At 43.6% G+C, this 25,916-nt stretch overlaps 1 protein-coding gene across 1 annotated transcript in view; it reads right to left on the bottom strand.

Moving 5' to 3' along the window:
- Window positions 1–213: 213 nt before the first annotated feature.
- Window positions 214–25,916, bottom strand: part of schip1 (schwannomin interacting protein 1) — a 123,766-nt gene continuing 98,063 nt past the window's right edge. Inside the window, exons 9-15 of the mRNA XM_085916163.1 lie at window positions 22,513–23,232; window positions 4,731–4,849; window positions 3,559–3,676; window positions 3,101–3,298; window positions 1,300–1,423; window positions 1,127–1,220; window positions 214–1,055 (exon numbers count right to left, since the gene is read on the bottom strand). Of these exons, the coding sequence (XP_085772289.1) occupies window positions 1,004–1,055; window positions 1,127–1,220; window positions 1,300–1,423; window positions 3,101–3,298; window positions 3,559–3,676; window positions 4,731–4,849; window positions 22,513–23,232 (1,425 nt within the window). The 3' untranslated portion in view covers window positions 214–1,003. The remainder of the gene's footprint in view (window positions 1,056–1,126; window positions 1,221–1,299; window positions 1,424–3,100; window positions 3,299–3,558; window positions 3,677–4,730; window positions 4,850–22,512; window positions 23,233–25,916) is intronic.

Below are 25,916 nucleotides of genomic sequence, written 5' to 3'. Positions count from 1 at the left end.
TCACTTGTATGTATTTACATAAATATATTAATGTAAACTGTCTTTTGAATCATTTCATTTGACATCATCTCTCACTTCTTGGATTCTGTCTTTCTCTCTCTCTCTTGACCCAGGAGTTTCCTGGCCTTTACGGGTTAACTTAAACATCATAACAAAACACAGTGCGGTGAAAATCTCATTCTCGGCCGAAAGAGGAAGTGTTTGGCAAAAGCGTATAGAAAACAAAGTTTATTCTTTATTTTACATATCTGTACATGAACATGTTCTTCCTTCAAATAAAGTTTCTGAACACAGTAGGATGAACGATATTAACACACCGATTCTTTTGGAAAATGACTCATGTCGGAAAAAAAAATCAACATTTACAAAATGTTGAAGAGCAATTTGAGTGAATGTATTTACCAAAAGCTACGACTCCACTACAAGGCAGGCATGTTTCCTTTACACTCTTTTAGCACCTTCAAATAAACATTTCTCAGTTGAAAACTACCATTTGTGCAGAATAAAAACAGGTTGAGATACTTTACAGTCCAACTTAAAATGCTTCGAGATAATTAGCAATCTTTTTTTTATTTTATTTTTGTACAGTGTTGTTTCTCTTTTTTTTTTTAATCTTAAGACTGACTTTCTACTAAAGTTTTCACTATAACTTGACTTTTTTTTTCCCACAATTTTTGCATTTGACAGTAATAATTTAGTGGCGAATGTAGAAAGTTGTAAGGAAACGAGAGCGAAGCACAGGAAGCTGGGACAGAAACCATGACAATACACAATCCCTTTCCTCTCTCGTCTCTTCGGGGCAAGTAAGACGCATTCGCCCCCGGATGAAGGATGGCGGCGGTCTTCTGTGCTGGGGGCTCAGGAGTGCGGGAAAGCAGCGAAGGAGACAAGCGGGCAGATTTGGAACGAGATGGAGGCGTGACGGTTTGGCGAGGGACTTGGTTTGGTTCAGGCGGTGGAGGGCGGGCAGGTGGAGGAGGTGAAGGTGGAGCAAAAATGCTTCTTATTTGGAGAGGGTCTTCTCAGCCAGATGTTTCTGCTGGCTCTCGGCATGCCTGGAGGGTAGACAAAGAAAAAATATATAAACCCAGACCAAACCCAATCTTAACCCTAATCTAACCCTAACCTGGTGAGGTCCTCGATGTCAACCAGCATGGCATCTTGTTCCATGTGGAGCTCGTCTCTGACCACCAGTAGCTGGACTAACTCCTCGTTCAGACCTACACAGGGGAGATGGTGAAACATAACATTGATACATCTGTTATGGCCGCCGGAAAGTTAAAATGGAAGTGGACTCACTTTCAATCTGGGAGTGTAGATCGTTCACGATGACCTGGAGTTGTCCCAGCGTCATGTCTCTCAGGTCGGTGGGCTTCAGGCTTCTTTTCATGAGACATTCACTGATGTGAGGCATGTGTGGGAGCTGTCGGACAAAGCAAACAACGGACTGAATACAAAGGACAAGCCTTCAAACAAGTGAGTAGAACATCCATCGCATAGTCCTCAGACAAAAAACATAACAAAACAAAATAACAAGAATTAAAAATGGTCTGTATCACAGTATACAGTCGCAATGATAACATCAAGAAAGATGACATTTAAATTGAGGGGAAAAATGGCTACAAGTGGTGCAAATATTTCTCTTCAGTTGTGCTCCTTAAAATGCGGGTCACAAAATATGAACTCGACGACCTTGTAGTGCTCCAGGTGGCCGCTAGATGGCAGCATAATCCTTTCTACTACGGCAGGGGTCGGCAATTACTTTTGGACGCGGGCCCAAAAAAATGCAGACAATGGCATCGCAGGCCATTGCTTTTTTTTTTCTCCCTACTATTTAAATGATTAATTATTATGTTATATTAAAATAAACATAATCTTACTTTTAAAATGCATTTAATTTAATTCCATTTGAACAGACCTTGTTATGTTGTTAATTTAACAAAATATAGACTATTTTTTACCTTGCCCACTGAAGGAGGGAGACAGGACACTTTTTTTTTTTTGCATAAGATTATACACACTCGCGTGTCAATGTTCCACCTGTTGTTGTCACTAAGGACTATCATACATCAATAAATGTTTCGAATTTGATGGGATTGTTGTATGGCATACAACAACCCCATCAAATGTATGCCCTTTTTTTCTTTTAAAAAATATGGGGTTGAAAAAAAACCCTATTTGCCGACCACTGGCCTAGTTAGAAACCCCAATCTTGCAAACCCTAAAAGTAGTTTGAAACCCTCGTTGGAAACCCTAACCCTAGTTTTAAAACCTAGTTTGAAACCCTAACCTTGGTTTAAAACCCTAGTCGGAAACCCTAACCCTAGTTTAAAACCCTAATTAGTGATCCTAAAACTCGTTGGAAACCCTAGTCGGAAACCCTAGCCCTGGAAATCAACCAGTGACAATGCGTCGATGCAGAATTGAGGAACTCAAATATATGCATTTGTTTTAAAAGTGACGTATCATGGTCGGAAATCCAAGATTCAAATCCTTCCTTTTTATATTTTACTCTGCTACGGCTGGAGGGATAGATTAAACTACAATTGTGGGATTATGGCTGTAAAAAATATTTCTATAACGATAACACATTTTATTATAATTATTTTTGAACAGACATTTTTACACTCCCTCTTAATTATTATTATTATTTTGGTCAAACTGAGTCACCAAACAATATCACCAAACCAGGCATTTGAACAGACCTTCTGCACTTTGATGTTTTTATGACCTTGATGATCCATTTTCAGATTGTTTGTGTGTTGAGTGACAGTGATGCTCTGTGACTGTCAAGCGTTCTTCGCTTCCTCAATGCACCAGTCAGTGCTTTCCGCTGGATGAATTATGGATGTGGTGGGGCTTGGCCTCCCTCCACATCCCTGAAGAAGTCGTGGAAGTACGACCACGTGTGCACGTATGACGTTGTTGCTCTATTCGTGTGTGTGTGTGTGTGTGCTACGATGAGAGTCAGCGAGCCAGAAAAAAAAGGATGAAATAATAATGAAGACTGCCTCATTTTAAACCTAGACATGGTCAGGGCCTGTTCATTTTGTATACCCACGAGTCACAATATTAGGTCCAGATTATGAGTCCCACTCACCAGATCCACCACAGGTGACTTTTTCCGGTTCTGTTTCTCCACCTCCACCTGCATCTTGGCCATGGGCTTGGCCATGGCCAGCGCCAGCTTGGCCTCCGCCTGGAGCTTCTTCTGCCGACTTAGGAAGTCCATGTCCTCCAGGGACTCGGAGTCCTCCTCGGTGGTGTCCCGGTCCGAGTAGGATGAACTCTGCTTGGACTGCGTTGAGGGGAAAAATAATCACGTGTTTGGTAGAATGATTTTTCTGGAATGTACTTTTCCATCTAAAATCGTGAAGGTAATCAGCAGAAGAGTAAGGATGAACATTTCCCCTGGTTTTGTGTTAAGTGTGTTTCAGGCTGACAGGAGGTTAATGTGTCCGTGGTCTGGCTGAACGTATTCCAATTCATTCCTCATTTGCAGCCCAGGAATTGGTTAACGGGCCAGAAAACGTGGCGTCTGGTGTCAGGTGAGCCTACCATGGGGGACAGGGGCGTGTCCAGACTGGTCTCCGTCTTGCTGTCGTCCGCATCGCTGTCCTTGTCGCTACCGCTGTCGTTGACGAAGCAGATCTGGAGGTTCATGCCGCTCTGCAGCCTGGAGGAAGCACGGCAGAGAACCATGAGAGCCGTTCGATAATACATGAGCATCATATTTTTGGGTACAGTATACGGATGATTCTTTTCATTAAATTCTTATCCATGGCATGTAATCATAATTGAGTTGAAAAAGGGAAAGCACTAAAAGCACCAATAAGGTAAGGTTTGATCAAATTTAAACCTGCTTTTTTTTTTTTTTTTACAATTACAATAAAAAAGAATTTGAAATAAATAATACAAAATATAAAAATAAAAAATTACAATCATTATAATATAATAAAAATAAATAAATAAATAAATAATACGAAATAAAATCAATAACAATAAAATAATAAAAATATTACGTATTGTGTTGGGTAATTTTAGGTCATGAAAATACTGCTGTAATGTGAAAGACTCTAACAGACGACTCCTCCTCCAGACAGTCCATTAAATCCACTGTATTGCATTTTGCTGCAGTATTGATGCTTTCTAGACTTTAATTGCAACATGATAGTGGCGGTATTACAAGATGGATTAAGTCGAAGAAATCCCAGAAGGCCCAGCCCACTGCTGCCATTAGCTGTACCTAATGAAGTATCCCCTGAGCATCGCTTTGTAGTTCAAAAAAAAAAAAAAAAATGCAAACGAGACTCCCTAGTTGCCTCCATGAGATCATAATGCAGGGTGAGGACTGACTCAACCAGGCGGCCTGTTTTTAATCATCTCCCTACTTGTCCTCCATGCAGATCAATGCAGGAAGCAGCAGGAGGTTCTGGTCCAATACAGATGACACCGACCGGGTTGTTAAAATTCATTTTTGTTTTTTTTCCGTCCTGCGGTTAAATGAGGCTCCGAACGCAGATCAATAATCTGCTTATTCCATGCAGTAATTACAAGCACAGCTGATTGATCACGCGGCAGGGCATCCAAAGAGCGCTGATTAAAATAGAACTTTAAAGATTGTTCAAACTCTCTCTCCAGTTAAAATACAGATGGGGTTCAAATTCCCTGGAAGCGTGCATTCAATTCTTTATCTGAATGACAATAATAAGAGAGTGACATCACGTTACCGTGACGACAGGCTCGGTTTGCCGCTCTTGCTGCAGCTGGTGTAGATGCCCGGTCCATCGTCGAAGAAACTGCCCAGGGCCAACTTCTGCCTAATAGACTCCCTCTCATTCTTTTGGGCCTGAAACACAAGCAGAAACATTTTTTTTTTTTGAAAGACTCTTGCGTTGTCATGGCAGCTATGATTTTATTTTTAGGCCATGGCACCATTTTCCCAATCTTTTACATGGCCGGTGTATTTATAGTAGCAGCAGCAGCCTAATTTGCACTGAGAGGCTGGGTGTCATCTTAACAAGATGTGATACAAAGTGTGGACTCAGCTGAACTAGCAAAATGTGTGAATTAGATTCACGGGTGGGGGACCTTTTTAATAAAGTACACATTTTCACCAGTAGATGGTGCTGTTGCATCAAAGAAAAAACAGCTCATTTACAGGCGGTAATGTTAAATACCAGTTTGAGTCATACATGACCTCAACAAAATGTAAAACAAATAGAAGAACTTGGCAAAATAAGGTGATAATGATAAAAATTCAAGAGTGTTTTTTTTTCCCCATTTGGGCTCTGTCTCTTGACTATAACTTCCAATTTCCGCTCCCATTTCTCTCCTGTCTCAGTCCCATGTGCGTCTTATCTACCTCATTCAGCCTTGCCAGGCACTCGTCACACTCGTCAGGCATTTCCTTCCATCTTTACTCGTCTGCCTCAAACTGTCTTCATTCCTACCACTCCTTTTTCGAACATTTTTTTTCTTTTCCTGTCTTGTCTCCAACTAGTGTCAATGAACATGGCCAGAAGAAAAGTGGGCCTGGCACTGCTCCCTAGTTTACGACATCCACTTGTATGAGAACACAGTAAAAAGTGACTAAGAAAATTAAATAGCATCCAAAGTCATTCCAAAATGTTTCGACTCCGAAGATTTTTCAGTAAGCCTGAAAGAGGTTCACAAGGGTCAAAGGTCACCTTTGAGCCTTACACCTGCTACAAAAAAAAAAGAACTTCCTGCCTTTGTCCAATTGTCATCCGCTGTTTGTGCGCTTGGGTGGGCCGAGCGAAGGAAGAGAAACGTCGTAAAATCTTTACAGAGGTGCGGAATACAACGCAGCCAATTGGAAAACCGACACACGCCGCCGCTTGTTTTGCTCCCGTACTCATCAGCCGGCTCGCTTTAATACGGCGTGTCGAACTTTACATAAACTGTGCTGGAAGTACAGCGCAAGGAATTGCAAAGTAATCAAACAAACACAGCGTATCAATGCTTTGTCTTTCCGCTGTGGATTTACCGCACCTGCGCTCGCTCAATCTCATCGCGCTGCTAAAAATGCCACGGTAACCTTTCCTGTCATTTTGTCACTGCCGGAAGATTTGCAGCAATCGCGTAAAAAAAACCCCAAATGGTCAAATTGTCTCGGAGTGGCTTCCCTTTTTGCCAAAAGAATGATGAGATGGAAAATTGCGGGGGCCATTGAATTAACATTTCAATGCGGGAAAGAGGCAAGGAGAGGATAATAGTGACAGGCCTAACGACCTCCTTCATCCTCGAGCATCCCAAAGGGTCCAAATTAGATTGGGGAGGAACACAATCAAGCTAATGTGTATTTTCCACAAATTGACAACGGGAAGCCAAATCTTCATTGAGGAAGGTAATTCCTCCTCTTCAGCGCCGCAGTGGAACCTTTCATTTCGATGGGTAACAGCCCAATCGTTTGAGCCCCTTCAACATCCACATTTGAGCGTGGGGATTTATTCCATCATCAGTGCTACCCCCCTTCTTCCAAATTGGCGGCTCTGATAGTCTGTAATTGTCTGGTACTCGTGAATGTGGCGGTTTGTCTAGCTAAACGCCTGACAACTTACAAGCGCTACGGTGGAAACTCGAATAAGTTAAACATTTTGGTACTCGATCCAAAGTAATCAAATGTGTAGATTCACTTATATGGCAGTTGAAAATTGCCTGTAGAGTTACTTATGTCTATCCAGAGGCGGGGGTTTACATAGAGGGCCTCTTGGTGGTTAGGCTAACGGCTATGCTAACGGCTACGACTTTGCAGCCTGAGTTGTAAAAAAAATAACTCAATTAAAAATAGCCATGTTTGTTTGGGCATGGCCTTCAAGGTACGGTTCACTGTATTATTCACATTATGTCCACTGACCCCCCGCTGCCCCCCCCCCCCCGTCCAGCTTTCCGCTACTCTCGCTCTCTCTCTTTTCCACTGGCACAATGGAGGCTTTTTACCCGACAAGACCTTGCTCCCCGGTCACACACAAGCGTCAGTGTTCACACACGAGCGCACACCAGCAAGCACTAGATCTTGACATTGCAATGCACCTGTCCAAATGTGTTTGGAGAAGTGATTAAAGACTCTTCAAAGCTGGGCTGAAGAACCATCTTCCTATTAGTAGAAGCCATTGAAGTCTTTGGTGGGACAAAATTCCAAAACAAATATTATCAATGCACACCTTGTATGTGTTCTTTCTTGACATTCAATTATTATTTTTTTTATTGCAAAGCCATTTTGGCTGGTCCACACAAAGACAATGCTAGAAATGTGCTGTTGACATTCCAAACAGAGAGCTTGACTCTGATATCTTTTCCAGAGCTGACAGTGATCCGCCGCTGCGCTCACAGCTTCACAAACACACACAATCTCAGCCTGTTTTGACTACATACTCACACATGTTCTCGTGGACTTACATCAGACTATTTTCCAAAATCTGCAGGATATATCTACTATATATCTTCCTGAGATGTCAACAGAGTCCTGCACTTTGAACTTTTATATAGTTCAGTCGCAGGTCAATGTAAAGCTGCTCCTGCCGCTCAGCCAGGATCAGCAAGGGGTACGGTCAACCGTGTGTGTAAAGAGAGATGGGGGAGGATGACGGTGAGATAAAGAACAAAAACGAGGAGAAGAATAGAGAGGCACAATGACAAAGGATAGGACAATGGCTGCCTCGAGTGACATTTGAGCTTCTACTCTCGGAGAAGACGCGGCTTTGTGTCGGAATGTGGAGAGGAAAAATCTGTGTCGGCTTACAAAAAAAATGCTGACTAAGTGAATTAGAAAATTATGTCATAGCACTGCCACAAACATCATCAAAGAGGAAATCATTTAGTATGCCAGACATGTTTTTATTACAAGCCATGTCATATTTATGGTTTTCCCCCCCACTGGGCCGGTTCTAACAATAAAACCACATAAATGGTTTGGCTTGGTTTTAAATTCTCAATTTGGTTGACATTATGTACAGCAAGAAAACAAAACGCTAACAGTATCTTTTGTATAAACAGCAATTCATTGGCATTTCAAAAGAAACAAGAAGAGCTCAAATCCTTTCGGAAAATCCAACACTAACATTTTGATCAGTGAGAATTATTCCATAAAGTATTTTTAAAACATTTGGTTAGCTATGATGTCTGCTAACCAGAAACTGAGCCGCACTGTGTTTGTTTACCGACCAGGCTCAAATGAAAAGCAGCCTCATCGACTAAACGGCAAGAGCACGTGTTACCTCTTTGTAGTGGTCACTGAGACAGAGGCAAGACGTGTTCCTGATGACATCACCAACGCCGTGGCATTCGTCCGAGTGTTCCAGCGCCTGTCTCATCTCGCCCCCACCCTCCCTCCTCTTTACTTTTTAGTCCAGGCTTACTGCCGAACTTGGGTCTCGTCCCGGCTGACTCGCTTCGGCCATGATTTGAACATATACACCGACTGTAACTTTCAGCTCGTCCTCTCTTACAAGCTGCGGGGATGTTTCTTACTGCCCACGCTGTCTCCTGTAGGACTGTGAAAGCACAGTGGTCAGAAGTAAAGACCCCCTTTTAGACACTCCCTGCCTTGCCGGTCAGGACGGCCCTCTCACGGGAGAAAAACCTCCCTGTGTGTGTTTTTTTTTTTTTTTTTTTTCACGCCCCAACGTGTGGGCAGCAGCTGCTTGTAGCCACATTGGAAAAAAGTCACCTCAGCAAAAGGAATGGAAAGGAATGTGGAATGAAGAAGAGGAGGAAGATGTTTCCTATGTCCAAGATAGATTATTACAAAAAAAAAAAAAAAAAAGCAAAGACAGGACTTAATCTACATGTATTGGCTAATTTAGAGGCAGAGGACAATAAATAGTGGAGCAACACATGTAGACAGCAAGTATAACAATTCCCACAGGCGTTTATTATTTATCCTCTGTCACGAACAACTAATATTACAGTAATTGTGACTGCCTCCTTTATCTGAATTTTCTGTATTAGCAGTATAATGGCCATTGAATTGAAGCAAAAAAAATGTGGCAAAAAAGCTTTTTTTTTTTTTAAATAAGGAGTGAGACGTTTGCTTTTATGCTGAATGAGAAATAGTTTCCATTGGACTATGTTAATGTACGTGTACTGGCTTCCCTTTTAAATGAAATCCCCTCAACACCTCAAAATTACTTGTGAGACCAAAAAAAAAAATGCAAAAATGTGGATTAGTTCAGAGCTTTGTGCTGGATTAGGCGTCAAAATCTGCGGAATAGTGAATGAATGATGACCTCTTTGCATAAAGGTTTCCTGCATGAACAAAATAACCACTGACGGACAGCACAATAAAAGGTCAGTCCGTCTCACACAGACACTGCACAGGGGGACTTCGTCTGCGACTTACACTTTTTGGTCCCGGCTCGCCGCGTTATGAGCTCATCGCTGCAAGACATTATCGAGCCATGACTCATGTATTTGTCATGGCTGCTCAGTGGGAAATTTTGAAGCTCATATGGCAAAAAGGCAGCAATTCTATGTTAACACACACCAACCTATCATCGGTTGATGGAGGAGAGGGTGTGCACACTTGTGCAACCACACCATTTCAGTTTATTTCGATCCACCATCTTGAAAAAGAGCGATACAATTTCAATTGAGGTCTAGAGGGTATTTGGGTCTTGTTTTTTATAGCACAAAAACTAGGATGCTAACAGGGGACTTTTTATAGCCATTGAATTTATATTTATGATACATGCTCATCACTAAAATGATATTTTTTGATTATATTTGAGTACTTTCTATCCTCTTAGAGGGGATGAAATCATTTTGGGGAACAATCCTTACCATATAATCCTTGAAAAACAATAAACAAACAAGCAAAAACTAGTCCCGTGTTCTTCACTATCAGATAACCCGCAAGAGTACAAAATGATACGACAACATGAGAAGAGCAAAATGAGAAGGAACAACAAGTAATGCTGACGAACGTCAAGAGGGGAAGATGAGAAGGGGCCAGACAAATCATGAAATATTCATCGAGTTGGGGGAATACACCAAAACGGAGTCCAATCTCAAACACACATACACACACCAGCACTGACAAGCAGGAAGTGTGCTTGATTCAGCGACAATCCCGGTGGACGCCTCAGATACACATACAGCGTGACCATCAGACTGCAGTCTAGCATTTATTCGAAACGTCCCCACATTAAAGGTGCTACAAGTGCACCTATACACACACACACACACACACACACACACACACACACACACACACACACACACACACACACACACACACACACACACACACACACACACGGGCCAATAAAAGAGCTTTTAGCTTTGCGCTTGAGTGGCTATGAAGGGCGGGGAGGCTTCATTAGTTAGGCTGACTTCACGGTTAAGGTGAAGTCACTGATGATCTTATTTTTTTTTTAAGCGGGGTGGGCGGAGGCGGATAAAGACACGCTCGTGGTCATGATCACCGCCTCGGGCCCATTTGGAGGGTTAGCACGGGTGCACGTCAGGAGATGGTTAAATGTGGAGCGGATGGCGTGACTGTCAGGTGAGGGTGAGGAGGAGACACGAGGGGGGCCTTCGGAGAGGGAGCGAGATAGACATAAACAAACAGAAAAAAGGCTTTTTGTTCCAAGTGAACAGAGGGTGACTGTGGGAGAGAAGGTTCCTGGCACCTCCTGTGGGCCTGGCATGCACTGTCACTGCGCATATGCTCGATTCCGAAGCACCTCGAAGTCCGCCTCCAGTGATGCCAGTAATGCGTTACACTAACATGACCACGTTTCAGTAAAATCTAATTTGTTATAATTTAATGTGTCTTACTGTATCCTAGTCACTGTGTATTATTATTATTATTATTATGGCAAAGGCACTTAAGTTTGCTCGAGCAGAATCCCTGAACGAGCAATCAGCAGAGAGCTACATTGGCAAATCACTAAGCTGCTAAGTCGTTAAGTAGTATGGTGGAAATGGAACGGGGAGGTTAACGTACTAAACACCTAAGAAGTGGAAATAAAATACACGGGAAACACAAATATAAGCCAACAGGACAGCTACATTACATACGCATTGTAATGTGGAAGGCTAACAATAAAAACAATAATAATGAACGCCATTTATTGTGTGCAAATGTGTGTTTATGATTTTAGCTAGCTAACTAGTTTCAAAGATAGTTAGCTACAAAAGTTGGGGTTATTTTGTTTCCATCTTTAAGTTGTATAACATTCTCCTTCAGTCATAAAGTAAATTGTAATCTACTTTAGTTATTTAAAATAAAAATCGAAAGGAGTAATCAGTGTGTGATACCAATATATTGTTCGAATGTAACTGTGGCAACTGTGCCCTTCTCCCGGCGTCTTTGCAAGTATGCAAATGATTCATTGACATTTACAGCCACATGTAAGAGCTTTTTTTTTTTTTAGGGCCAAAAACAAAAAAGAAACAAGTCTTGCTACCATAGCAACATAGCTCACAATGTCGCCATGGCGATGCTTTGTGTTCCAAACAAATTGGGCAGCAAGGCGAGAGCGGGTCGGCCCATCAGGAGGTCCTCCAACTTTTTTTTTTTTTTTGGGGGGGGTAGGGGGACTGATAACGCACAGCGAGTCTATCAAGCACATTCAGCTAACTGAATATTCCCCCCTTCACGCCATCGATCACTTTTATTGGACTAATTTCATCCATTCACAACCCCCCCCCCCCTACCAAGAGCCAAGGATGGTCCCAAGGCCTTGGGACGCTGACATTACTCCTACCGCCTGATAAATCTCCTCATCTCACCCCCGCCTGATTGTGCCACTGCTGCTAACAGCGAAGACAGCTCCATCAGAGTTATAGATGATGATGGGAATCCCCCGCAAAAAAAGAAAACCGAGATTTAATGCAACGTGGGCCTCTCGCCATAAACAACGGCGTGCGTTTAAGCACTTAAACAAATGAAAAAAAAAAATCCCCCAAAATAAAATACTCGTGCATTAATGACTTATGAATCCCTTACATTTTTTGGTCCTTTCATTCATTTGGCATGAAAATTAATGGATTTTTTGGGTCACAAACTTATTTAACTGGGGGAAAAAAAAACATGATCACATTTCAACAATCAAGGGGTTCAGGGTTCTGAACTCTAATATATATATACATACATAAAGAGAATATAATAATAATAATAATAATAATAATAATAATAATAAACATTCACCGGGTCTAAAAACTGGCCTTAAAATTTTAAAAGGAATAAACACCAATTCCTCCATTCATTTATGTCCCAATACTTTTGTGCATACATCCCCCAATGTGCGTGCATATATATGTGTGTGTGTGTGTGTGTGTGTGTGTGTGTGTGTGTGTGTGTGTGTGTGTGTGTGTGTGTGTGTGTGTAAGGGGCGCTGTCCTCTGCCGGTTGCCAGGTTACCGCTCTAATTGAGAGGCCTCCGGAGAGCCGCTGTTATCAGAGTCTGAATCCTCTGTTCCGCCTGCCGCCCTCTATCTTTCTTTCTTTTTTTCTTTCCATTCCTCATCCTTACGCATATGCAACTTCCATTCCCACTTTGGTCTTTGTTTCCACCTTCATGAATTACAATCCTCAGACTTTGCCGTCATTTTCTCCCCTCCTGGCGCCGTGTCACTGAGCGCTGTCGATACTTCTCCGGTTACTGTTTAATCTCTGCCTTTCAGCTCGCTTCCCTACTTGGCCCTCGGCATCTCTTCGTTCCCTGCTTATCACCAGCCATGTCCTGCTATCTTTCTGTCGCTCTGTCTCCTTTTTTGTTGTTGTTATCATCTAGTAACAAACATGGCAGGAAATCCTTATCCTGTTACACAAGCAGCCACCACCGATGTAAATCCACCCACCCTCCTGAGTGACACACACACACAAAAATGTGGAACTCTCGCTGAAAATGATAACAAATACCGTGCGGGGTGATGTGATTAAAATGAAAATGTCTGATTTGAATGTTAAAGCACAAACACAAAGAGACAAATGTTATGTTATTTTTTGTAGATGGTGTATGTGAAACAATAAAGGAGCACTTTGGCTTTAGGAAAAAGATAAAAATAGAAATTGCCACTCTCAACAATCTCAAGAGAGCAAAGGCTCTTTTGGAATAAAAACATGATTAATTGAAAATAATAATAAATAATAATAATATATATAAATCATAATAATAATGTAGGAATTATTTTTTATTATTTTATTTTAAGTATAGTGTTGTCACAAGACCAAAATACTTCACCTGCATAAAATAGCTTGACACCCAGACACAATCGAATAGCTTTAAGCTAGCAGACTTTTTTTTCAATGCAATCCTGTGAGCAAAAGAACATTTTATGCATTGCATCTAATTCTTGACTATGCCAAATATTCTCTAGAGTTGCAGCTTTCCAAACATTCACATTCTATCACCTCCCCTGACATCTTCAAGAAGCTCGTCTCTCTTCTTGCCTTTCATCCACCTCTTGCTCGCTCTCTGCATTGCAGATTCGCTTTCCTATTTTTGCTGCAAAGTAGACGTACAGCTGTCAGGAGCTTGCTTAAATCCCGCAAGGCTGGGCCGCCATGAGTCGTAAACATGTCAACATCTCAAGTCCTTCAATTCAGTCTTCATACATGCCACAAAGTTCCTACTTGGAGACATTATTCCCTGAAGTCAAGATCTCCCTTGGCAACCAGCTAGCCGCCAGATTTGCAACACAAAACTCAACACACTCCCACAAAGTGTCACACATGAGTGTAACATTTGTGTACCATCCTAAACTGAGGACTACCTTGTAAGAACAGTTTTCCTGGTGGACCATCTTTCACTGCATCCTAGAGCCACACTGGCTGAGCTGGGAGGACCGGGACCGGGACCGGGTGAAGATTCCCAGTCCTGCAGTGGTATTCCAGCCGGAGCGAGGATTCCTGACTTCTTGATCTGGCTTCTATACTAAATAAACAAAACAAACCGACTGACGTGTCCTGTCGCTCACTTCACGCCTTGACACTTCTCAAGCGAGACGAAGGGCTACGATTCCCGACCGCTTCCCCTTCTCCAAAAAGCCAAAAAGAGGGAGGGGAACGAGCGGCAAGAGGGACGGGTGTGGGAACGAGAGAGAGAGCGAAAAAGGAGGGGAGCGATGAAAAGCACACTCACACAGTCGCCTCTCTGGAAAAGGGGGAGGAGCCAGGGGACTGAATGCGTACAGGCTTGAATGGAGAGACGAGGTGGAGGACGAAGAAAGGGATGGGGGTGTCGAGGTCAAGGTCGGAGTGTCATTGTGCCGGATGACGAGTGAGCCTCAAGTATTTGAAATCGGCCATTTTAACACACGATAGTAATTTTACACCCAACAAAGAGTCCAATCTGATCAATCCTAATCATGAAACAGAAAGTGGGTCGCTAACATTTGGACAAAAGTAGTACACGATTGATTCCAGAAACCAACCAAACAATCACAAATACATCTTCCTTCAGTCTCTGCATGCCTGAATCCCTAATGGATTATAATCTTAGCGGCGGCAGATGGCCTCCTCATTAATCCACACCAGGCCAAGCAACTGGCATAATCCTCTCTCCATCCTCCACCATAACATCCACCCGTGACTGTTAACTCGATTTCGACTGTACATCGCCCGGCGTGATCTCAAAAACAGATCAGAATTGTTTTGGTTTAATTAACACAATGTGAGACGATTCTATCAAGAAGACGTTTCATTAAGAATCAGGTTGTAAAACTAAAAACAAGCTCCATCATCTCTTTACCCCCCCCCCCCCCCCCCTTTCCCTCCATCACAGGCGAGATCTCTCCATCCCAATATTGATGTCTGGCGCTTCCTGACAAGATCGCTCTTTGGATTAACGACACGGATGTGGATCGATGCGCCCGCCATTCCGTTCTTCTCTGCGAAAATATGACCCCATGCGGTTTGACCCGCCCGGTTGGTACCGCATCACGTCACGCCGGCTGAATTCAACGATCCGTGCATGACATTAACCTGCGATCAAGTTTTTTTTTTTTTTCTTTCTTACATTGAAAACACACTCTGTAGCTACGCGGAGTTTATAGTCAACGGGTTAAATGAGGTGGAACGCTTTGTAGGAAAGGGCAAAGAGACCACCAAAGAAGCCGCTGCTCAGCCGCAACATGAAGCGATGTATTTTTAATACCATGCCCACGCAGTGAATCATATTTTTATTGAAGCTGGCTGTTTGAGAGTACATTTGGTGCCTATAACGATTCAAAACAGCTTAGCTACTATTTTATTAAATATTATATCATCAAATATACACCTCTTTCATAGTAATAATACACAGCTTATATTGATTTGTGTTAAACTATGCCATTTGTTCATCATGTAAGCATGTATTTGTATTGATTTAGCTTAGGGGCAAGGAGAGATGTGCCCCACCAGATGGTTCATGTTTTAATTATTGAGACAGAGCTGTGATTAAATAAAAAAATGACTATCTATAGTTGACCTTGTTTCAATAGCTTCATTGCTGTGACATATTCCCATTTAAATACTGTAGGGGGCGTGGCCTATGGGGCAGTTTTTGAGATGCCCTATGAGTACTGCCCAGTAACAATTTTTTTTTTTCTGAAAAATTATTTTCAATATCAGTTTAGTCAAGCATTTTATTTTGCTAAAAACCAATCAAAATGGCGGCTAGTGGTGCAGTCACCCTTCAGAGTTGGAGAAGAAAAACCTGTCTATTGGATTTACATCAAAAAGTCTTCCAATTGATTGCACCAACATGAAAGCACAAAAAACAGTTCAGAGAATAAAAATTCACACACCACACAGATTCAACATCTTTGATGTACGTTTCCATATCAGGACCCCCACCCATTACCATGGCAGCAACCGAGTCCAAAGACCCCCCCCCCCCCCCCGCTGCCCTTCACACGGTTGTCAAGGTTACAATCTTGAACCACTGCACAGGTGGATCAAAAAACACAGAAAAAAAACAGCATTGAACTGCCATCAGGCTTCAAGCGTGACTTTCAAATGGCCACCACAGTTTAGCACATCAAATCACTGGTAGGCAGAGTTAAACGCCAATGCTGACGGGAAAGAGAGCAGAGAAAAGAGAACGGATCTTCATACCGCCTGAAACGTTGAATGTAAATTATGCATGCACGGAGTTGGGCGCTCACTTTTAAGTGCGTCGTTCTCGCTGCCAGGGAGCGTAGCAGTGTCGAGCGCTTCCTCTCATCCCACACAGCAACACACACACACATCAGGAAATGTGTGTTTAACTCCAACCGTGTGGGTGTATTTATAGATGCAAACAAAAATGATGAATACTTAATCAAGAGGCAATGATGAGTAATGCGCTAGTGGCTTGCAGGAAACTCTGCAAAGTGGCTGCAACCAAATGGGAAGTACTGAACTCAGCAAGTTTGAACTGTTTGTCGTTGGAAAGATGAAATATGAGTAGGCTTGTGCAGTAATTGGTCTATAATGGCCTACCAGTGCGGTTAATGGGTTGCTTGTATATTTCTGGGCTGATTATTATTATATGCCCACCGGGAAAACACCTGGTTTATATAATAATATAATATTCTGAATTTAAAAAAAAATAAAAATAAAAATATATATATATATACATTATTTTTATTTTTTTAAATAATTGATGCATTTCAGAGGAAACCACCTTTGCCCCTTTATAATATATATTATTATATATTATTGTTTTTATTTTTTTAAATAATTGATGCATTTCAGAGGAAACCACCTTTGCCCCTTTAGCCAATCCCCTTCCCTCCTCTGGCTGCTAATTGCCTGTAACTACACTTGCTTCCTTTTCATTCATCCCCTCCATCGTTCCCGTTCTTCTCCGTGCGCACCCGCGGCCTCGCCATCCCTCACAGCGGGAGTGATGGCAGCCCAGATGCTTTTAGCACGCTGACATTTTGCGCCAATGCAAAAACACTGCATAGCGAAGCAGGTTGGCTCAGTGTGAGGGCGGGAGCTTGGCGATAATGAGCTCGCTCTGACAGAGAGCAAGGGAGTGTGTGTGTGTGTGTGTGCCTGTGTGTGTGTGTGCGTGGTGTTCATCCACCAGAGTGGCTCTAATGAGGCCTGCGGTTGGTCGTGGAAAGACTGAGCCTGCTGTGACCACCAGGCTGTAGTAATACTTCACTTTTTGAAATGTGTCCCAACATGTGACGACCAACTGGGTTAAAGACCGACAGGCCGACAATTACACTTGCGAGTCGACACTATCCTTCACGAGGGAGGGGCTATGTCAAAACAGCAGCTTGAAGTGTAATTACGATAAAGTCGGCGGGAATCCGTGCCGCGATCCCCCAAAAGTGGTGCAATTGACGGGGAACGGGGAATTAACTCCATCCATCCATCCATCCATCCATCCATCCATCCATCCATCCATCCATCCATCCATCCATCCATCCATCCATCCATCCATCCATCCATCCATCCATCCATCCATCCATCCATCCATCCATCCATCCGACTAAAACGGCATTGCATATTAATTAAAAACAATATTTCTATCTATTGGACTGCAATGCAATGAGATGAAGTGATCCTCTCAGAGGCAACAGATGAAGCTCTCAGCATGGTCTAGTAGACCGCAGTACACAAACCCACAAAACATTGTGACCAAAATATCCTCCTTTTGATCACAGCCTTAAACACGACTTACTTATATTCTTAGTCTCGTCTAAACACGCCAAGTTTACAACCCACTTCTCTGCTTCGCACACCAAAACTCTATAATTAGGTACAGAGCAGAGCAATTCCAAACTGCAGCTCCACCCAAATTAATGTTTATGCACAAAGGTTCACTATAAGAATCATTCCTTACCCTTGACTTTCCATTCCCTTTTCATTCAAATTCAATTTAGCCATTAGCAAGCCTGCCTGGGTGTTTTGTGTCTTCATCTTTGGGGACCGGGCGGCATGTATGGACTCGTGACAAAAGCGACAACATGAGGCCGTCTCCTCGCTGCAGCAAATAAATCCCCATTTCCTCCACAGTGCACTCTGACACTCACAGCCGGCGTCCCTCTTTGATAGTGTTTTGGAATGGGGGGGGGGGGGGGCGGGGGGGTCTAAACGGAGGGCAGCAAATACCCTCCTGCTGTATTTTGGCTCAGTGAGAACATTAAAGCTTCCTGTCAGACAGAATAAAAACAATTAGCAAAGTTCACAAGCGGAACTTGATGTTTGGAAGTTCACAATGGATTCATGTGGCGTGGACTCACCAACGCAACCGTGTTTACAGATTGTTTACATGTGATTATCTGAATATAAAAGTGAACTTTGGCAGCAGATAAGAAAGAGGAAAAAAAGTCTGTCTCGTCATTAAAAGACAAACTTCATGACCCTGTCAGCTTTATAGGTCAGTTTTTTTTTTGCTGTCTTATTTTATCATTATTTTATCCACTAGATTAAAAAAATGCTTGCGTTGAAATACATATTTGATGACTAAGCCGGCCGGCTCGACTTGACGTCCACAAGTCGGCACACCTTTGTACACACAACCCCAACAGACAACGTGTCATAACACAAGAATGCGAAGCCTGAAGCTATGAAAATCCGCCGGAAACGTTTTTTTTTTTTTTTGCCCGTCCTTAAAGCGTCTGAACATTTCAAAAAACTAATATCGATTTGTTTTTCCGTTCAATAATACCAAAAGTCAAAGCGGGATTTACCTGAGTTACGTGCCCGGCTGGCTGTGAGGAATCCAAGGTTAAAGTTAGGTGAAAAATAATCCACTGATAAAAAAAAAACAAGGGAAAAACCCTGAAACAAAAGTTGGCGGACTGGCAAACTATCACGAAGGAGAAAAAGATATCCTTTGACTTGATAAGGTGTGTGTTTGGAGACAGCTTAACTCTGAAGTAGAGGCGGTGCAAGTGTGTGTGAGCTGGAGGGCCGGCCGGGCGTGTTTCAGCTGGTGGCACACACACACACACACACACACACACATTAAGTGTAATATATGGGCGTTGAAGGAAACACCAGAGCCCGAGGGGTCACTCTGTACACCTGGTTGCAGCCCCCTCGGCCCCTCCCACTTTCTCACCATACCCCAAGTTACATTCTTGAACTTTTCATCTCAATGTCCGTGTCTGGCTATTCATTCTCCTTCCAGGACCTTTCAACCCTCGACGTGGCGTCGGCTTGAGAACTGAGAGTAGTTGTTATGGTATTATTGTAGAGAGGCCGACCGGCTTGCTACTTTTGCTGAACTGCAACATAATCATAGGGTTTTGCAAACTACAGCTTTGCTCTGAGTTTTGTCGCTTGGCTCAGATCACTGGCGGAGCTAGGATTTTTTTCTTTGGGGGACTGCAAAACAATAAAAAGAAATGATTTTACAAACCCCCAAATTCCTCAGAAAACGCTGATAAAGATTCAACATATGGGGTGTGTGGAAATCGGAAAATATACAAAAAAGTCAATTATCTGGCCTGGCACATGTTCAAGTATAATTCAGGGGCGGGGAGGCAGTGGCCCCTGCAACCCTCTCTCTAGCTCCGCCAGTGTTGCCAGTTGAATAAATGGCTAAAAAAAAAAAAAAAATCCATTAGATTTCAGTGGGAGATTATTTTTGACAAGGGTGAGTTTTTTTTGTGTAGAAGTCAAGCCCTTATTTAGAACTGCAGCTCTCCCAGTAGGTCTTTTAAATTTTGCAAGAAAGAATCGCCTGCAGGCATGGATATTATCTTGATTCACCGTAGAAGAGAAGCAGGTAAACCAAGAGCTGAAGAACGTGAGCTGCCTCGGAAAGATAATATTATTGTTTCTTTTTCCACAGCGAGGGGCTTAATGGCGGGTTAGAGGTTCAGGTCCCGACGGGCCTCTCTCTGCCACGTGCCTCCGGAGTTCATTAGAAACAAATGACAAAAAGAGTCGACCCCCCCCCCCCCCATTTCCCGACCTCACTCAGCCTGGAGGCGCACGCTGAGATTGGAGCGGTTCAAAACCCCGCCCAAGATAAACACACCTGCATCAAGATGACTTCATTCATGCAAACTGGACAGGGGGGCTAACTCTTTCCTTGTTGCCATGGAGATGTGGACAGAAGCAAGATCTTGAACTTGCCAGTCAGACGCAACGTGGCCACAAGGAATAAAATGACAAATTAGAAGCCTTGGGCTGTTTGTTCTGCACTTTTTTTTTTCTTCTGAAGCTTTACTGAAGCATGCATCTCACACACACACACACAAGTACACACACACTCCTTCCAACCCATACAAGAACACGCCTATCGTCTAGCCAAGAAGTCCCACCAGGCCACGTGTCTAAATATTTAATAGCATTTTAAAAGCACCCCCGACTCGCTACCCCCTTACTTACTCTCTTCTCTTCCCTTTTGGGTTACTGGTAAGTCCTGCCAATTTAAGGATTAAGACATTCAGATGTCTCTTGGTATAGCAAAAAAAAAAGTCCATCCCATTTTTGTCAACACTACAATATTCCAAATAGTCCTATCATAATTATTGAGAATGTGAAAAGTTCATTTGTGCTAAGTTAATTCATTGTGGAGCTCTTTTGGTGTGTGGGCCATGGCCACCAGGGGGCAGACGACTACAGACTTCATCGGTTGCAGTAATACACAGCAATCTGAGGATAAAGAATATATGTGAATTATCTTTATTTATATTTATTTTAACAGCAAATGTGTGTATAGTTAAGCTAGAGAGTGTTATTTATTTGCAGTTTGGACAAATGTGTCTTTTTCAGGAGTCACAATAAGAGTCTCCAGAAGTTTCCAAGACTACCACAAGAGGTATTTGGCAACTCTGAGTAGCAGCTCACGTCTTCACATGCCCTACCTCCACCAACGTTTGTCATGGTAACAAAAGCCGTAATCTGCATTAGCCAGAATCACCCCAGCGAAATCATCGGGGTCACTGAGGTCACAAGATTCCTCCTCAAGCGGAATTTCAGAGATAAGACTTGACAAAAGGCATCCCGATCGAACAGATAGAAAAAGAATCCTTAAATAAACGCTGAAGTGGATCTTTGTTGTCGTGAAGCGTATCTCCTCATCTCCTACGGTTTCTTATCAGCACTGCAGAATAAATGTAAGGTTTGTTTTTGCTCAATTGGAGCTTTGCTTTGATCTATTTCTTATCATGAGTACGCCAGCAGGAGAAGCTATCAACATCAAAATGTGTTGGAAGATTGAATGACGTGAATCTACATCACTGCAGATAGACAGAAGGGCTTCTCAAAATTTGGAGGGTCCGTTTCCACCTCGCACCACCATCAAACGCCACGTGGCCTTGCGCAGCTTTAAGAGATCTCCTTTCCGCTCTCTTATCGCTCCTCCTCACATCTCCCACCGCATTCCTGACATGCCTCAGGGAGACGAAGGGGGTGGGGTGGTGGTCTAGTGGGGGCCGGGGTGGGGTCTGCGGGATCATAACACGCTCACAATGGCACCGGCTGCAGCCATTGTCCGTGTGTACTGAGGAAAAGGACTTGGTGCTTGCAGAGCAAACGAAACTCACATCTGCTGCAACATCATTCAAACAAGCCCATTCAACAGCGTTTAGTGATTCTCCTCTGCAGACAATTTGATCTCAAATTGATGTCCTTTTGGAGCGGCGGAGAAAATAAATCTATTCAGGCTCGTGGTTTCAACAAACTGATCTCATGAGAATGCAAGTAAATCCTCCAAACCTTGTGACTTGGTGTCTCTCTGTCAACCTTCCAATGCAACACCGCCATCTACTGGTACAAGCGCCACAAAACCACAACAACAGATTATTCCTGCAGTTTTACTTGCATTATAGAAATTTGAGTTCTGTATGATGCCAGTGACCTCACCTCACAAAAAGTAGCAGTGGGACAGCTAAAATTAGGCAACAGCTATTTCAAAAAAGAAGTAACCCAATTGAAGCAAAACTGAGCATAAAACAACAAAATTACATCTTGACTGTTTTAAATAACCACATAAATTGGCTTTTAGATCTGCTAGCTTCATGCTAACACATAATGGAAAACACCATATACAGGCTATTAATTCTCATCATTCTTAGAACAATTCAATGGATATTTGAATACAAACGGTGCAGCAACATCGGTGGACTGACAATATAATAATACTCTCAAGCTTACTTTTTCATTTGTGTGTGCATGACTCATTACTGGTGGTTAACTCGAGATGAAACAGCCATGTGTCCCGATACTTTTGTGAATACACAAGCTCCGTCATGCAAGACCAAATCAATCAGTTTTACAGCTTGGCTGCAACTTGCCCGGCCGTGTGTATTTCCTGTGCCGGACGCATCGAGTCACATCCTACCCGCTTCCCTCCAGCTGTGCAGCCTCTACTTCCATGACGGCCAGGTTAACAGCCGGGTCAACATAGCTTAGCGCTACATTAGCTCACTAATCCCTGTTCTTCACTCCAGCTAACCCAACCTTGTGTATCTCCAGTCCATCTGACACGGATAAGTGCTGGATTAGAGCGGCCCACCGGAGCTTGGGAACACTGAGGTAAAAGAAGCTTTTGATGCACCAGAGAAATGGGAAAACAAAAGGAAGAAAATATGCACACTCACTGAGGTGTAGCAAGTCTTGCCGACGATGTGGTTCTGGTTGTAATTGAGGTTCTGGTTCTGCTGTTCTCTGCACTGCAACCCCGCCAGGTGCCTCTCCAGGGCTGCCCAGTCCATGGTGGGCAGAGTCTCTTCCTCTACACTTTCCTCTTCTCTGTAACCCCCCATCCGTCCCACAGTCCCAACACCACCTCCGCCGCCGGTGCAGCGGCTCCCCCTGCCTTGGCTGAAGCTTTGGTACCTGGGCTTGGAAGTCCCCGTGAGTCCCGTGAGCGGGTTACTGCCGGGCAGAATCACATTCCCATTTTGTTTAAGTTCCTCAGGGACGGCGGCGTTGGTGGTGGCCGGGAGCGGCGGAACAGACTTCACATCCTGCAATTCTTGGCCCAGGCCGCGGCTGCTCTTCCTGTAGCCCTCGCTGACCTCCTCGTGTCTTTCTACGTCACCTCCGCCTTCCTCTTGGCTAGGAGCCTGCGGAGAAGCGCAGTCGTCCCCGTACTCGCTCTCCCACTCCTCCATCACTTTCTTCTTATACTCTTGGTAGTCCTCGTCCTCCTCATAGTCCTCAAGGGTGACAAGGTCCAGAGATGGGGATGACTTGTAGTCATCCAGCGTGGGTAGGTCAGGAGAAGGAGAGCAGGGAGTAACTTTGTTGGAGTTGGACTCTGAGCTGGAGCGACTGGACGCGTCGCTACCCAGGTCCATGCCATCCTCCCGGTAGTCCTGCAGAAACACAAAGAAAAGTCAAATGATCTAATTATTGGGCTCATGTAGCTTTTTCAAGATCAAACATTTGTCAACTTTTTCCTTTGAGAATTTAAAATGTAAGTACAAGTGCAAGCATTCAGTCATTTTTCATATCGCTAATCCTCATTAGGGTCACGAGAAAGCTAAAGCTTCTGCTAGCTAACTTTGGGCTGGAGGCGGGCTATATTGGCTCTTAGCTAATCACAGGGGAGATGTTGTGCCATTACGTATAAAAGGTATTCAAATCGGACTCAATTTGCAGGTATGTTCCTGAACCACAAAAGTAGTTGTACAAAAGTTACAACGGGCGAAGAGTACAACAAAGTCAAATCTGCCTGGCAGCTTGAATCCCACATCCTCATACTTTCCACTTCCTGTCCAGCAGGAACTTCCTGCCTGCTTATAATTTTGCAGGCTAGTCTCTTTTTTTGGGGGGGCCATTGATTCTTGTAAACATTTCCTTTGGAGAGAACGTAGCCACAACACAAAGCGCACACAGCTAACCAGAGGCGTTACGATGGCTTCCGATGAGTGACGCGGACGTGTCACCGTGTCTCGCCAATACGCCGACATGCTCCGGCGGATGCTTCGACGTAACCTTGACTCTCCGCTCTACCCCCCCCCCCCACCCCCACCTCTCTTTCTGCAATCACCACCTGACTGATTAGTTCACAGGTAATGAAAATGTCCTGGCTGTTTACAACCCTTCACAGATCTCTGACCTGAGAGCTCCCTCGCATCCGTCAGGGAGGTGGCAAATTTCTGTGCGGCGCGCCCGCAAATTTATGATACCTTTCCTAAGAGAGCTACATTAAGAGTCGCCCTAAAAAACAAAATGATGCATGAAGATGGAGTATGATCGCTTAGGACTGCTTCCAGTAAGAGAGGCTGTCTGATGCAGAGATAAAAATATTATTAGTCATCATTTCCAGCATGTTTACATCAAGCCTTTTGGGCAGGAGAGGAAATTTACAGTCACTGGACACTTCATTAGGGACACTGGACTAGAACAACATAGGATTCATGGATGGATGGAGCGATTCTTTCAATCATGATCATTATTGTCTTTCTCATTTTCATGACAACGGTTGTTTCTAATATTTTGGTTGTATTTTTAGCTTCATGATCAAGACTGTATTACAAACATCAATATTAATGCTGTATATGAGTTGTGTCAGAAAAGTTCCAGGACTGATGTCACAAATGATATTTCAAATCAGTTATTGGTTGTTCCAGCACACCAATGTTCTTCTCCACCAGGAACTGTCAGATGCTCAACGCATTGTCATCGAGTTATCCTGGATGAAGCCAACGGCAACCTGTAGTTTGAAAATCATCTGACACTAGTCCTGGAACTCATCTCAGCAATTATGAAAGAAAGATTTAATTCAATGTAGTAAATCAGTTGCAATTAGAACTGATCTTAATTACCTTTGCAAAAACAGATTTATTTTAACGGCATTGGCTGTTCTAAGCAAATGCAAAACTTGTGTGTGTGGAAACTGGAAGTGACTTCATGCAAAAAACTGCCGAAGCTAAATGCTCTCCCATTAAAGCAGAGCAACATTGCAGTAAACGCCCCCCCCCCCGCGCCCCCCCCACCACATGGGTGGATCCCTGATGTATGTGCGTAACTGTTTTACAAGGGACTCTTGCCCTCTACGTTTGGCATTTTTACTGCCAACGTCCAGGAGCTGCCATATTTTAAGGTTATTGCGCTTGTATCCTAACGACTATTTTGACTCTAAACTATCAACTATGCAGTGCTGAAATCAACCTTACCGAGGTGGTCAGCAAACGCACCACGCAAATCACCATCCCAATGTGGGTGCTGCTTTCCCCTCGGCTTTGTAAACCTGCAAAAACTAAAAACAGACACCCCCCCCCCTCCTATTTTTTTTTCCTGGGCTCTCAAAAAAGTGAGAAGACCGCTTTGCGCTGCTCCCAAAACGCCGGTTGTCTTTCCACAAAAAAAAAGTCCTAATCGGATTTATGCAGCCTCCAAACAGAACAGCGTCTGGCTCTGAACCGAAACCAACGTAAAGCGCACGAATGGTCGCATGAACTCGAATATTGTAATCAGGTAAAGTGCCTGTTTATGAGAGAATGAATGGGAGAGGGAAGAGAGGAAGGGAGGCGCTGCAAGACGGCATCCTGGAGCTGAAAAGCTGATCCGCGGTGGGATTAACGAACACACACACATACACACAGCCTGGATTTTGTTTGGCCACCTAAACCGGCTACATGCACACTGACAGCTGCATCGACCCCCCGCGCCCCCCTCTCCAATTTAAAAGGGGGCTCATCGTTGCGACTCGTTTGGTTCGGTTCTTTGCACAAAACAAAGTGTGTGTGTGTGTGTGTGTGTGTGTGTGTGTATGAGGGGGGGGCACCGTCGCATCCGCCCTATGGTGCCATGTGTGCACGTGTGACATCACCTCCTGCACCTTTCTGAATGAAAAACGCGTATTTCATTCTAAACCAATTTGCAGAGTCATTCACCGGGAACGTTATGATGTAATGTTATTCCTTAAACTCCGACCCCCCCACACACACACACACACACACAACACACATACGCGCGCGCTCACATGCACACGCCGGCAATGACAGAAACGCCCATATGAGCTTCCTTCCCCGGCATGCATGCAACCCAAGGC

The sequence above is a fragment of the Syngnathus leptorhynchus genome, chromosome 7, assembly GCF_054491065.1.
Source record: "Syngnathus leptorhynchus isolate UIUO chromosome 7, UIUO_Slep, whole genome shotgun sequence".
Lineage (NCBI taxonomy): Eukaryota > Metazoa > Chordata > Actinopteri > Syngnathiformes > Syngnathidae > Syngnathus > Syngnathus leptorhynchus.
This window is presented reverse-complemented; position numbering and strand designations above follow the sequence as displayed.